This window comes from Mus pahari, chromosome 9, assembly GCF_900095145.1.
Source record: "Mus pahari chromosome 9, PAHARI_EIJ_v1.1, whole genome shotgun sequence".
Taxonomy (NCBI): Eukaryota; Metazoa; Chordata; class Mammalia; order Rodentia; family Muridae; genus Mus; species Mus pahari.
Window position 1 is genome coordinate 54,960,502 of NC_034598.1, and position 12,743 is coordinate 54,973,244.

General features: G+C 43.8%; 1 protein-coding gene across 2 annotated transcripts in view; it reads left to right on the top strand.

Annotated features, from left to right (window-relative positions):
- Window positions 1-12,743, top strand: part of Srgap1 (SLIT-ROBO Rho GTPase activating protein 1) — a 268,720-nt gene that overhangs the window by 220,882 nt on the left and 35,095 nt on the right. The window contains exons 12-15 of one of the 2 annotated variants that reach the window (XM_021204901.2): window positions 538-640; window positions 4,077-4,137; window positions 4,279-4,356; window positions 6,705-6,839. In XM_021204901.2, coding sequence (XP_021060560.1) covers window positions 538-640; window positions 4,077-4,137; window positions 4,279-4,356; window positions 6,705-6,839 — 377 coding nt within the window. Of the gene's footprint in view, window positions 1-537; window positions 641-1,104; window positions 1,139-4,076; window positions 4,138-4,278; window positions 4,357-6,704; window positions 6,840-12,743 lie in introns of both variants that reach the window. The other variant, XM_021204903.2, reaches the window with a different exon arrangement.

Below are 12,743 nucleotides of genomic sequence, written 5' to 3' on the forward strand. Positions count from 1 at the left end.
TTGGGCCCCACAGCCAGAAACTATATTGACACCAAACTCTAATTTTCCCAGGGGTGATCTGTTAATAAGAATATGCACACAGAATAAAATCCCATGAATGACTAAGGAATACTGAGCAGGTGCCGTGCTTCCTGCACTGAAGAGTCATGATCGAATGAAAAACATTTTTAATTTCTCATCTGGAAATCTCTCGTTGCCCTTTTACATTTGTGACCTGGCTTTACCACATTTGGTTAGATAGCTCAGAATAGCCATTCATAATGCTTACCTTTTTTTTGGTTTTTGTACTGTTTTGGTTTTTGGTATAAAAATTAAAATTGGCAGTTCTAGCACGTAGAAACACCATGGTCTAAATGAACAATTCCTATGCTCTTGATGTACAAATAAAAGGATTGAAGGGGGGTAGGAGTGCTCGCTCTGGGCTGGGGTGGGGAAGGGACCCAGGATCCCCTGCCTAGTTATTTTGATATGACCTAAGGGTATTTCATCAATTGTCTGATTTCTGCCATGCTCAGTAATTATGTTCCCTTCCCTTAGGCCTCCAAACGTCCCCCCTAAGCCCCAGAAACACAGGAAGTCCAGGCCCCGCTCCCAGTATAATGCTAAGTTGTTTAATGGGGATTTGGAGACATTCGTCAAGGTACAGCACCTGCCACCACCCGGTGGCTGACCTCCATGCTTCTCACTATAATGGCCTCAGCCTCCCATGACAGAGGCTGGTCATTATGTCCTGGGGCTCTTCAATTCCCCAGAAAAATCAATATAATATTTCCTGAAGTCAGAGGGGGAAGAATATTGGGATTGAGAACCTTCTGAAGAAAATAAATGAACATGGATATTATCATATGGCAAAAGAAAGAGTACTCTTTTCTTTTTCCAAGCCAAAAATTGAAGGAAAAGGAAAAGATACACAAGATGATATATTTTCTTGAGTTGTGCTGATGAGACGGCACGGTGTAAATCCGTGTTTAGGCACACTCTCGTGACTTAAGGAATTCATTATATTGGATACATTTTGTACAGCCCTGAAATCTGTATCTTGTTTCTCTGCCGTGTTTACTCTCTGTCGTCTTTCTCATCCTGTATTTCTGATAATGCTTCTAGCCGGGGACGAAGGAACTCTCACGCAAGACACCAGGTATCGTGCTGACCGGAAGTGAGGGCCTCTCCATGCTGCCATCACTCGCAAGCCTTACCCATGCTTGGCTTTAACCAGACTTTTGACGTTCCTCAAAAGAAAAGTGTTTGCAGTTGGAAATTAGAGAGCTTATCAATAGGCTTTACTTAGAAAACAAACCTGTGGGAACCAGACAGTAATTGAAGAGATAACCATCTTTGCCGATACGAGGGGAGAGACCAGGTTTTAGCCTGCTGTGTTTGGCAAATGTATCCCATCTGAGTTAGGGAATGTCAGTGTTAAATGCCACCTGCATGTTTAATATGGAATTAGAGATTCTGATGTAAATCACATGAAAAAAAAAGGCTTCCCCATTAAAGATAACATTTCATGAGTGGTTTTGAAGACTGGCTATAGTAGAAAAGGCACATTTTAAATATTTTATAAGGTCCATGAATTGTATGTTATAGATATATGACCTTCTCTAAAGATAGATCTATTCATTAAAACTGTGAACTAATGATTAAAAGGCTCACATTACCATGTATGTGTGTGGCACATACATGACCCTTGAATACATTCACATATATATGCATACAGAAGAGAAATTTAGAAGCCTCTGGGGGGGGAGCTTTAAAAAGGCCCTAACCCCGAGATTAAATGAGAAGTCCCTGGACAGCCTAGACAGAAATCACAAAGCCATTGCCTCGAGCCTTAGACTCCTAGTGACTCTAGTTTAATATAACAGTATTGTCAAATTTGACTTGATTATCTAGTTCGCCAGCCCATAGCTTACAGGCAGGAGCTAGTTAGACAGAATGAGGCAAATACTGAAGGGAAGGCAGCAAGATGTGCCACTGAGGCCTGGCAGGGAGAGAGAGGAAGCAGGAAAGCCAGAGGCAGAGGGACCATCTCGTCCCCTTTGCTGGTGTGGTGTGGGGACAGCTGTGTAAGCTGTGCACACATGAGAGATTTTGAAAATTCTTCTCTAAAATCTAATAGTGAAAGGCAAGCAAATTGACTAAGGAAGACTAAGGTAGTTATCATGAAAAATCTGTTGTGGGAGCCATGCACATTTTAGCCCGGAACCCGAGAGTACAGAGGTCTGTCTCTCTCTGCACCTCCGAGACATGCTTCTGAGCTCTCCCAAATTGCACCAGGAAATGGCAAGAGCAAAACCACAGGCAAACAGACACACAGAGAGCGGTCTGGATGGTGGTGGCTGGAAGACAGCCCATAATTTCACTCCTTATAAAATATTTTCTACCCCAACATCTGGCATCCATGAATTTAAATTAAAATGCTCGTTACATTTTTATTACAAAACGTACTGTATCTAAACGAAGTGCTAATCTTTTTAATAGATTAGCAGCCATCTAAGTGAATGTCAAGAGGAGAACGTTTAATTTCATTCCATGAAAATGTACTCTGTGCAGGACTTTCTGAATGCAAACAGTTTTCTTCTGCTCTCTCATTCTGTCTCTGTGCTAAGTCCAGCAGAGATGGAAACTAACTCTCCCCCTTTCATCGCTCACACTCAAGTATTTGTTGCTCTTTTAAATTGCACTGTGACATGAATTATTTACAAAATGTTGCTTCCATTAAATCATGCTTGTGTCTTACAGAAGAAGATCCCTTCCAATGTTCAGTAAATTTTTGGTGTAATTATACCACTGTTCATGAGTCAACTAGACTTTACTAAAATGCATTTTAGTTTTTTTTTTTTTTTTAAGGCTCCTCTTTAAGGAATTAATACGTGTGCCCCTAAAAACAAATTAACTAATGAGAAAAACCTAATACGACCTCCAGAAGTAACTGAAACATTAAGTGGTTTATACACTGATTGCCAAAAAACAAAGCTTGAAAATAAAGCTCTAAAGTCCACTGCCCACTCTGGAGACAGTGAAGATATCAGTAGCAATACCTCATTCCCACTCTTTCCTTCCCATCTGGACTGGAAAAGTTAACAGGTCCCTAATTGTCCTCGTATGTTAAGACCAAGTTCTTAACTCCTCACAATGCCAGCTAATCCCTTTCAAGTTCCATGTTTCCTGGAAAGATCTAATTCCTAAAAGATCAGTCTTAAAAGTTCATGTCGATCAACACCATCCCCAGTAATTCTTCTTAACTCGTGGTGCATGCCATCAATACATGTTTAACTGGCCTCTGAGGCCCCTCCATCTCATGAGTCATCCTACACCTGTGGATTTCAAAGCACCTCCAGCAATTTTTTTTTTTTTTTTTTTTTTTTTTTTAATTTATTTTTTCACCTCCTTTTTTTTTTTTTTTTTTTTTTTTAGTAAAGGGTGGTGAGTGGTTTTTTGCAAGGTGTAGACCAAGAAGACCAAAGTTTTCCTTGTCTTCATCTTAAAGATGGGCTAAGTTTTATAAGGAAATGTAAGTTCTGATGCAGACTAAGTAAATACATAATGCCCTTTCATTACCCAGGAGACAGTTTGTGACTACCACCATCTAGGTGGCGGAGTCTTGGGATGTGGTGTAGAGAGTCCTAAGAATCAACAGCTAAGCAGAAGACGACACAACTGAAACACTTGGCGGTCTTCTTACATGCTTCACGCCATCACCTTGAGAGAGAACCTCTCAAAATGAGTTACTCATTTCAGCACATAAAGTTAGAGAAAAACACCTAAGTTAGATTTTGGGTTTGTTGCTCTCGTCTGAGGCAGAGGTGTTACAATGAAGCCATTCTGACCTCCAGCTCAGCCTCCTGGCTGCGGGAATTACAGCCACCACTCACAGTATGAATTAGCCTCTTCACGGTTTAGCAAGACCACCTGGCACCTTCTTATGGCAAATGTATTAATTTAGCTTGCTTCAGAACTGAAATACGCCTTTGTCTAAGTATAACTTTTCCCACTCTTTTTGATGCTGTTCATTCTTTATGGGGCATTTTTCTCCTGGTGACCCAGCCTTCTCCCGTTTCCATTTCTCTCCCCAGGACTCAGGCCAGGTTATCCCTCTCATTGTGGAAAGCTGCATCCGATTCATTAATCTCTATGGTAAGCACTCATCACCTTAGGCTCCTCAGGTAAAAGCAGCAGTGGGGTTTCAGTCAGCGTGTCCTTTTGCTTGGAGGGGGAAACCCCAGATCTGTAGTGTGTGAGGCAGGTGGCTCACTCTCTGTGTTCTTTTGCCCATAGGTCTTCAGCATCAGGGGATTTTCAGAGTGTCTGGCTCCCAGGTGGAAGTGAACGATATCAAGAATTCTTTCGAGAGAGGTAACTGTATGTCTCTCCTCGTATGCAAAACATGTTGGAAAGTCACCTTCTGTTTTCCACCCAACATGCTCTGCACAGCCCCCATACCTCCATCTTGCAAGGGCCTGGTTGTGGGAGTCAGGGCATGATTGTTACAAATTCTGTGCAAAGTAGAAAGTCCTATGAATTTTTGTCCTCCGGTTTAGGACTCACATTGGCTGCCCATGACATATACATCTAAAACCCTGACAGGGTTTTAGAATGGGCAGGGCCATTACAATGTATCCATTCTGGCTCGGGACTCAGCCTCCTGGAATCAGAGCCCTGATTCCCAACAGGGCTTAGCCTCTTCACGTCTCTAGGCTTAGCAAGACAACCTGGAGCCTTCATGTGGTAAATGTATTTAATTTAGCTTGCTTCAGACTGAAACGCACCTTCCTTTAAGTATAGCTTTTCCCATTCCAGGCCTACATGATGAGGGAATGGGCACATCTTTCTGCTTCCCATCTCTGTCAACGACTCTCCTATTCCCAAATCACCCTCCCTCCCTGTGACCGGTTCAGTACCTCCCCTGTGTCCATGATTAGCTGAGATACAAGTTCTGCTAAAGTTTTGGAGTAATCCAGTTAGCAAAACCACAAGCCGATCTATCGTCAGGAAGACCCTGACTCATATTGGTCTCTTATTGATGATGGGATTCAGCCACAGGACCCCAGTCTTAATTTACCGGTGTCCTCACCTGCCAAACTACAGGGTTTGTTAAACTGTTCAGATGTGGCCTGCAGACAAATCTGACCCTTTCATATGGCCATTGGTTATTAATGCTCCCGGGTTACCGTGGTTAGTATCGCATCCACATCGGGGTTCATCTGTGCCTTCTGCTGGACAGCCAGGGCAAGATGCAGTGAGACCGCATGGAGCTTGGCCCCTCTCTCTCTCTCTCTCTCTCTCTCTCTCTCTCTCTCTCTCTCTCTCTCTCCCTCCCTCCCTCCCTCCCCCTCTCCCTCTCCCTCTCCTTTCCTCTCCCTCCTCCCCCTCTCTCCTATTTCCCTGGCCTAGAGTTGCCAATAGAGCCCTTTGAAGTTGAAAAGGTAAACAGCACCACAGTGGGTTGTTGTTTTTTTTTTTTTTCTATTTTCCAAATCTGTGACCAGTCTTACATGTGGGACAAACCAGTCTCGGGCAGCAGCTGAGCCTGCCACACCTTCATGCAGTGCAGTACAGGCCAGGTGGAATTTCTCTTGGAAATTCCTCTTGGTTTTGAATGCCTCGAAGGGAAAAACAAATAAATGATGATGGTGATGGTGATGGTGATGGTGATGGTGATGGTGATGATGATACAACTGATTCTTTGAGCTCAGGTTCAGCAAGTCCCTACCCTAAAAAACAGGGAAGGGAAGCAAGGACCCCTACAATAACTTCCCCAAAGGCAAGCATTAGCTAAAGGGTCATGGCTGCTCTGTGACCTGTGGGAAGGAAGACTGGACCTGGAGGTGCATGGTGCAGTTTGCTGTAAGTCTCTGGGCTGTGCTGTGCTGTGCCATGCAGTGCTCCTGAAGGAACCCAGGTCACACTCCTTCCCAGGAAGGCGTGGTAAGCAGCCGTACAGCTCATACCGTACAGCCATCTGCTGGGAAGGAAACGGTATTTCTGTTTGTGATCGATTTATTTTTAATATTCACTTTTCACAAACTACAGTTTTGAATCCCCTGCCCTGATCCCAGAGTCACCCACTGTTGAAAGTAGCTTTCACATATGCTGGGACCCCACTGGGCCACCTTGGAAAACACCTGATTATCTAGTGCAGGTGTTCACAGTCACTGTTGTGTATTTCTGGCAGATTTTGATGACCTGGGTTGTATAGCCCAACCAATCACAACAGCATCTTTCTGCCAGATGAGTAAGAAACCCTGACTGTAGTGTTTTGGGTTTGTGTCAGCCTAAGCTTACTGATTTTAGCTTTAAAATAAATAAATAAATAAATAAAGCTGGATAAAGTTATAACCACAATGTTTTATTTTAAGATTTAGGCAAGTTGTAAGGGAGTATTTGGTAGCATAAGAATTTTTTAAGCTTTATTTTAGCCAACTATTTTTAGGTTAATCATGGGGTAGGATATCTAAACCAATTATTTCCATTTTAGTACTATATAATCTTTTGGCGAGCATAATTAAAAGATGTGTGCTCCTGTGTGTGTGTGTGTGTGTGTGTGTGTGTGTGTGTGTGTGTGTGTGTGTGTGTGTGTGTGTGTGTGTGTGTGTGTGTGTGGGAGAGAGAGAGAGAGAGAGAGAGAGAGAGAGAGAGAGAGAGAGAAAGAACAGAAAAATAGCAATACTAATACTGTGCATATAACGGATTTTCTTTCTCAGGTGAGAACCCTCTGGCCGATGAGCAAAGCAACCACGATATCAACTCTGTGGCTGGTGTCCTGAAGCTATACTTCCGAGGGCTGGAAAACCCCCTCTTCCCTAAGGAGAGGTTTAATGACCTCATTTCCTGTATCAGTAAGTGGGCTTCCCTCCTCTCCTTTCGTCTCAAGTCTTTCCTCAACAGGATTCTTTCTGAAACGAACTTCCTGGAAAGACAGCTCTCCCCTCATTCACACCCCCCCCCCCATTTACTCATCACCACCAAGGTCTGAGGCCATTTGTTTACATTCTGAGTCCAATGTGAGTCACCCTCCTTACCCTGGACTGAGTGGACATTGCTTCTGAACACCCTCAGCTTTCATAGATCCAGGAGCTGACTGTGGGGAAAAAAAAAAGAAAAGAAGAAATGAGAAACCATGGGAAAAAATGGTACAAGAATGCCACCTGGTACTAACCTGTCGGCAGGGATCCCAAGCCAATAGGCAGGCTGTGTGTGATATGTCACAGAGGTGACAGTCATCAGCAAAGCAGGCATTCTTTTTTCTTCAGTGGGGATGTGGACACTTCACAGAGGATGTTAAAAATCGGGCCAGCAAGCGTCAGTTACTAAGCACAATACAGATTTCATGAGTCTATAAACGCAGTACTTAGCTTAAGTCCGTTTTTTCCCAGGTGGGAAACCAGCTGACCTCAAGGAAGCAAGTTCTCCTGAGAATCACATTTCACTCACTGATGACACCTCCCCAGCCCTGCCCCCAAGTCCCCACCACCAGCCAGATTAGCCAGTCCTCAGACTTGACCTCTGTTGTAATACCTGCCTCCTTTTCCTTTGGTTTGCTGCTAAGCGGTCCCCAGATTCCAGGCTTGACCCTCCCACCCAGCCCTTGCATCATCCCGTCCAGTCCTGTCCCGTACACAGATTCGAACAGGCCGAATCCAGTCCCTGGCGCTCTCCCATGCCGAAAGCCTCTTTCAGTATGTCCCACATAAAAGCATGCTTCTTGATAAGGCCAGTTCACAGACGGGAACTGATGCTCTATCTTCCCTGGGACCTGAACTATTCCTACCGCTGTGCCCCATCCACTTGCCTATCTGCAGCTGTTGGAATCCGCAGGCTAACACACCAAACAGCACGTGTGCCAGGCCCTGTTCCCACCTCTACACCTTTGCCCAGGCCATTTCCCCTGCTATCCTTGATAGTCATTGTCATCAGCTCTGAGGGCATCATCAACCTGGCATTTTTTTTTTTTTTCAAGAATACCAACCATCTTCCCTACTACCCACACAGAATTGGTCACCTCTCCTTTACTGATAAGCTACTGTATGTATCTATGTTAGGATGTCTATGGCTATGATAAAACACCGTGACCTTGAGCAACTTGGAGAGGAAAGAGTTCATTTCATCTTATACTTCCAGGGGCAGGAACGCAAGCAGGGCAGAAACCTGGAGACAGGACTCAAGATGAGGCCTTTGAGGAACAGTGCTTACTGGCTTGTCTCCCTGGCTTGCTCAGCCTGCTTTCTTACTCCATCAGGGACCTGCCGCTCAGGAGCATCCCCACCCCCAGTGAGCTGGGGTCCTCCCACATCAATTATAAATCAATAAAATGACCCACAGGCCTTCCTACAGGTCAGGCTAGCATGGTCATTTTCTCAGGTGAGGTTCTCCCTTCCCGAATGACAGAGCGGTTTAGTCCGGAGCCATAAGTCCCTCTGTGGTTTCCTGAGCTAGCTCTAGTCTCTTCTGGGACAGCTGTGCTTAAGGAAAACTCAGGTCTTATGTGCCAGGACCTGGTGCAACCACTTATTCATCTGGCTGCTCTGCCAAATGTAGTTCTCTGGCGTAATTGCTCCAGATGCATTTACAAATTAAATTGCCATCTCCAAAACATCATATTGGTTCCAGTGTGACTTTCCCAAGACAGTCAGCCAAGGTTTTTTCACAAAATCAGGCTTAGCAAAAATAGACTATGAAGGAGAAAACAAAAAAAAAATGCATAGGAATGATTTGTTTACTCTCTCTGTATGTATGTATCTGTGTCTGGTTTTCTGTGTGTATGTGTCTGTGTGTGTTTGTGTGTCCATCTGTGTGTCTGTATGTGTATGTATGTATGTATGTGTGTCTGTGTGTGTATATCTTTGTGCGCCTGTGTGTGTCTTTGTGTGCCTGTGTGTTTGTGTCTGTGTCTGTGCGTTTCTATGTCTGTGTTTGTATGTATGTCTGTGTGTCTGCTATGTGTGTGTCTGTCTGTGTGTGTGTTTGTGTGCCTGTGTATATATCTGTGTGTTCATGTGTGTCTCTGTTTCAATGTGTGTTTATCTGCTTCTATGTGTTTGTATATGTGTCTTTGTGTGTCTGTGCATATGTCTTTGTGTATGTATCTATGTTTCTGTGCCTGTGTGTATGTCTTTGTGTGTGTGTGCCTGTATGTGTGTCTATATGTGTGTGTTTTTATGTGCCTGTGTGTGTTTATGTGTGTCTGTGGTTTTGTTTCTGTGCATATGTCTGTGTGTTTATGCCTGTGTGTATGTGTGAGTGTGTGTATGTGTGTGTATAATGTAGGGCACACTTTCATGGTGTGCATGTGGGGCTCAGAGGACAGCCTTCCAGACTCGGTTATCTCCTCCGCTGTGGATCCACTTCAGGTCTTCAGGTTTGCTTTCTACCCATCCCTCTAGTCTTGGTGGGTTCTTTGTGTGTTCCAGTACTAAGGTTCAAACCCAGAACCTTCTACCATCCTCACTCCAAGACCCACATCTTGCAGAAAACACAGGCAGTGCCAAGATTTCTGGGTACATTGCTTACAGCCCAGGATTTAACTGAGCCAGTGTTGTAAATAGGGTGTGAATGTTTTCTGTGAGTGCTGTGCTTACAAACACTCATATACCGAGAAGTGTGCTTTGATCAAGGTTTTCCTCTTAAGTCTGATAACTTTTAGTGCACAATTTTTCAGAATGGGAGGATTTTCAGGAATGCAATGCTGGACCTCTTCTTACATAACATCCCCCTTACTTAACAGGTCCTGTCTTCTGATCTCTAACCTCTTTCAAAGAAGGAGATTCCTGGCTATTACTGATTGATCTCCAGATCAGCGGTTGTTCCTGTCAACATGACTGTAGCCTATCTGTATTTTCCCTAACTTGCGATAGATTCTCTGAGGATGGCATGTCACTCACTGATACTACAAACTCTTTGTTGTCATAGTTACTGCTGTGAGAGGCCACACAGGCAGAGAGAGGCATGTAGCATATATGAAGGGTGGCTTTCAGGAGCTGGCTCTCTCTCTAGCTGTTTCTTAGCTCTGTTTTCCAGGTCCCACCCTTCTGCAAGCTTTGGGACGATTCTCCCATCTCAGCCTCCCATCTCCCCGTAGCATGATGGGATTGCAGATCCTCACTGCTAGATGCAGACTTTGAGCCTTTTAACTCAGGTCAGGGATTCAGCTCGGCTTGCCTGGCTCGCATGGTTTTACCCGATATTACAAACATTCAACCTTTGAATCAAGCCAATGGCTTGTCTTCAATATTCAAAGTCTTCTTGTGATCCAAAGACTTGATTCTCACATTCAAGAAACTTAAAAGCTAGCAAGGAAGAGAGTAGGTCACGAACGAGTGCGGTGTAAGTTAGTATTTCTGGGAACACTAAGAGTAAAAGTTCTAGCAGGAAGTGATCTCAGGGGAGTTTTTACCTGCCACATCTTAAGCATTGTAGTATTGGATTTGGTTTGTCTATTAAGGCCATTTCATGTGACGGCTCATGTGGGAAGGTCTCCCTTCCGTCATTCCTGGAATAAGTTCCTGAAACACCCACCACGTTTGGCTTACTTATTTTTTGGATTGTGTTTGAGCGGAGGGAATCTTGCCTGTGTGTGTGTGTGTGTAAGTTTCTATCCTGCCCCTGTGCCTCTGTAGAGCCTCAGTCTTGGGGAGCTTTAGATGTGTGTAGTAAAGGGGGGGTTGTCACGGCCTATTCCACGGTTCATGTACACGGTCCACCCCGCAACTCACCAGAAATATCTTTTTAAAAAAAGTGACTTACCCAGGTGAGCGCCTGATGAAGTTAACTATGCACAGGAAGTGGTGAGCGTCATAGACTCTCAGATTCTCACCCACCCATTGCTTTTGCTTGCTTGCTTGCTTTCTTTCTTTCTTTCTTTCTTTCTTTCTTTCTTTCTTTCTTTCTTTCTTTCTTTCTTTCTAACGCTGGCTACTTTCTGAATGACATTGTGAGTGTTCCAGGTCACACCCGCAATCAGGGCCGCTGGCAGCAGAGCCATGCATCGTGACTCTGGATTCCTGGGGTAGACAGCCTAGCAATTATTCAAGTAAGGCATAGATTTTTCCTTGCCTAGTCATAAGCCCGCATGAAACGTTTGCACTTCATTCTGTATAACTTGTTGTTGTTGTTGTTGTTATTATTATTTAGGTGACTTCTTGAACATGAGAAAATAATTTTATAGCATGTTGGGTTTTTTTGTCTTGTCACAGAGATAACAAAGTACACAAAAGGCACACAGGACAAAATACTGTCCCCCGTAAGCCACTGCCCAAAGAGAAGCAACGATATGCTCCTTCAGGGTATTTGTGTGTTCATGTGCACACAGTGCTTTGAAACCTATCAGGAGCTATTCTGTCCTGACAGCTTGTGGGGTCCCTCATGATATCTCCAGGAGACAGTAACCCAGGGACCTCCCTATAATTAATGGCCCAGCTTTAACAATTGCTGTCGCTCAGTTGAGCTAGCACTACTGGCCCCAGCTGCTCTCCCTGTGACATAATGTCACATGTCTGTGTGTACCTGACAGTGGGAGCTCAGGAATTGATTTTTTTTTTCCTCTCAAAGTTCTTATCTCTACACAGTAGGTGGGTCATTTCAAAGTGGTGGAAAGTGTCTAGAAGCATGTAGAACAAATAGCAGCCCTCATAATCCCACTGTCCAGAGTATCATGGACACCACTGAGAAACATTTTGCATGTGATTAACATGATCATGTTGTATGTTAATAAACGAGGTAACCTGGACACTGCTGCTATACCCTAAAGTCAGCCATTCCTCAGACATGTCAAGTAGGCAATCCGTGCTTTTTACAGCCAGCTTTTATTATGTGATTACTCTATGGTCACTGCTGGAAATTATAAAATGTACTAAGAACATCTGCCTTTCCTCCACACAGAAAGAATGGTAACTCTTTCAGGGCATTCCCCATGTCTACACATAGTACTGATAAACATAATATAGACTTCCAAACACAGGGCCATCAACTGAAGAGCACAGGGCATGTACTCACAGGATTGTACAACCGTTATCATGAGTGATTTTTAGTACATTTTCGTTATCCTAGGGAAAAAAAAAATTAGCAAACTCTAGCAATCACTCTCCATTCCACTCTAGCCGTGGCAACCTAGAGCCCTGGCAAACACTAGTTTGTTGTCAGTCTCTATAGACTTGCCTTTTCTGCACACTTCACATAAATAGACTCATACAACCTGCGATGTTTAGAATTGGATCTCCCACTTGGCATGCATCATGATCAGGCATTCGTCCTATCTTATTGGAAATAATAACCCATTGTATGGGTGCACCATTCCCACGTGCTTTCAGTAAAAACACATTACACCACATGACAGCCAGTCAATATGAAGTTTCTTTTTAAAATGATGGAGCTATTCTAAAATTGATGAAGGTGGTGAGTAACACTGACACATTAAGTTCATTAAACTTATCATTTAATAGGTAAGTTATGTGATAGGTGGATTTAGCTTAATAGCGTTGTAAGTTAGATTATATCGTGGCATGCTTCTTTCATGAGTTTATACATGGCTTTTACTGGTCATATGATGGCTTCTGTTTTATGTAACAAATCCTACTTTCACACATTTGTATTGACTCTGGAGAGTAGTTGTGTTTCTTTGTGTGTGTGTGTGTGTGTCTATTGTAAGCTCTTGGATGTGTGGTGAGGGAAAAAAGCCTTTGAATGCCGTGTGTGTGTGTGTGTGTGTGTGTGTGTGTGTGTGTGTCTGTGTGTGTCTGTGTGTGTGT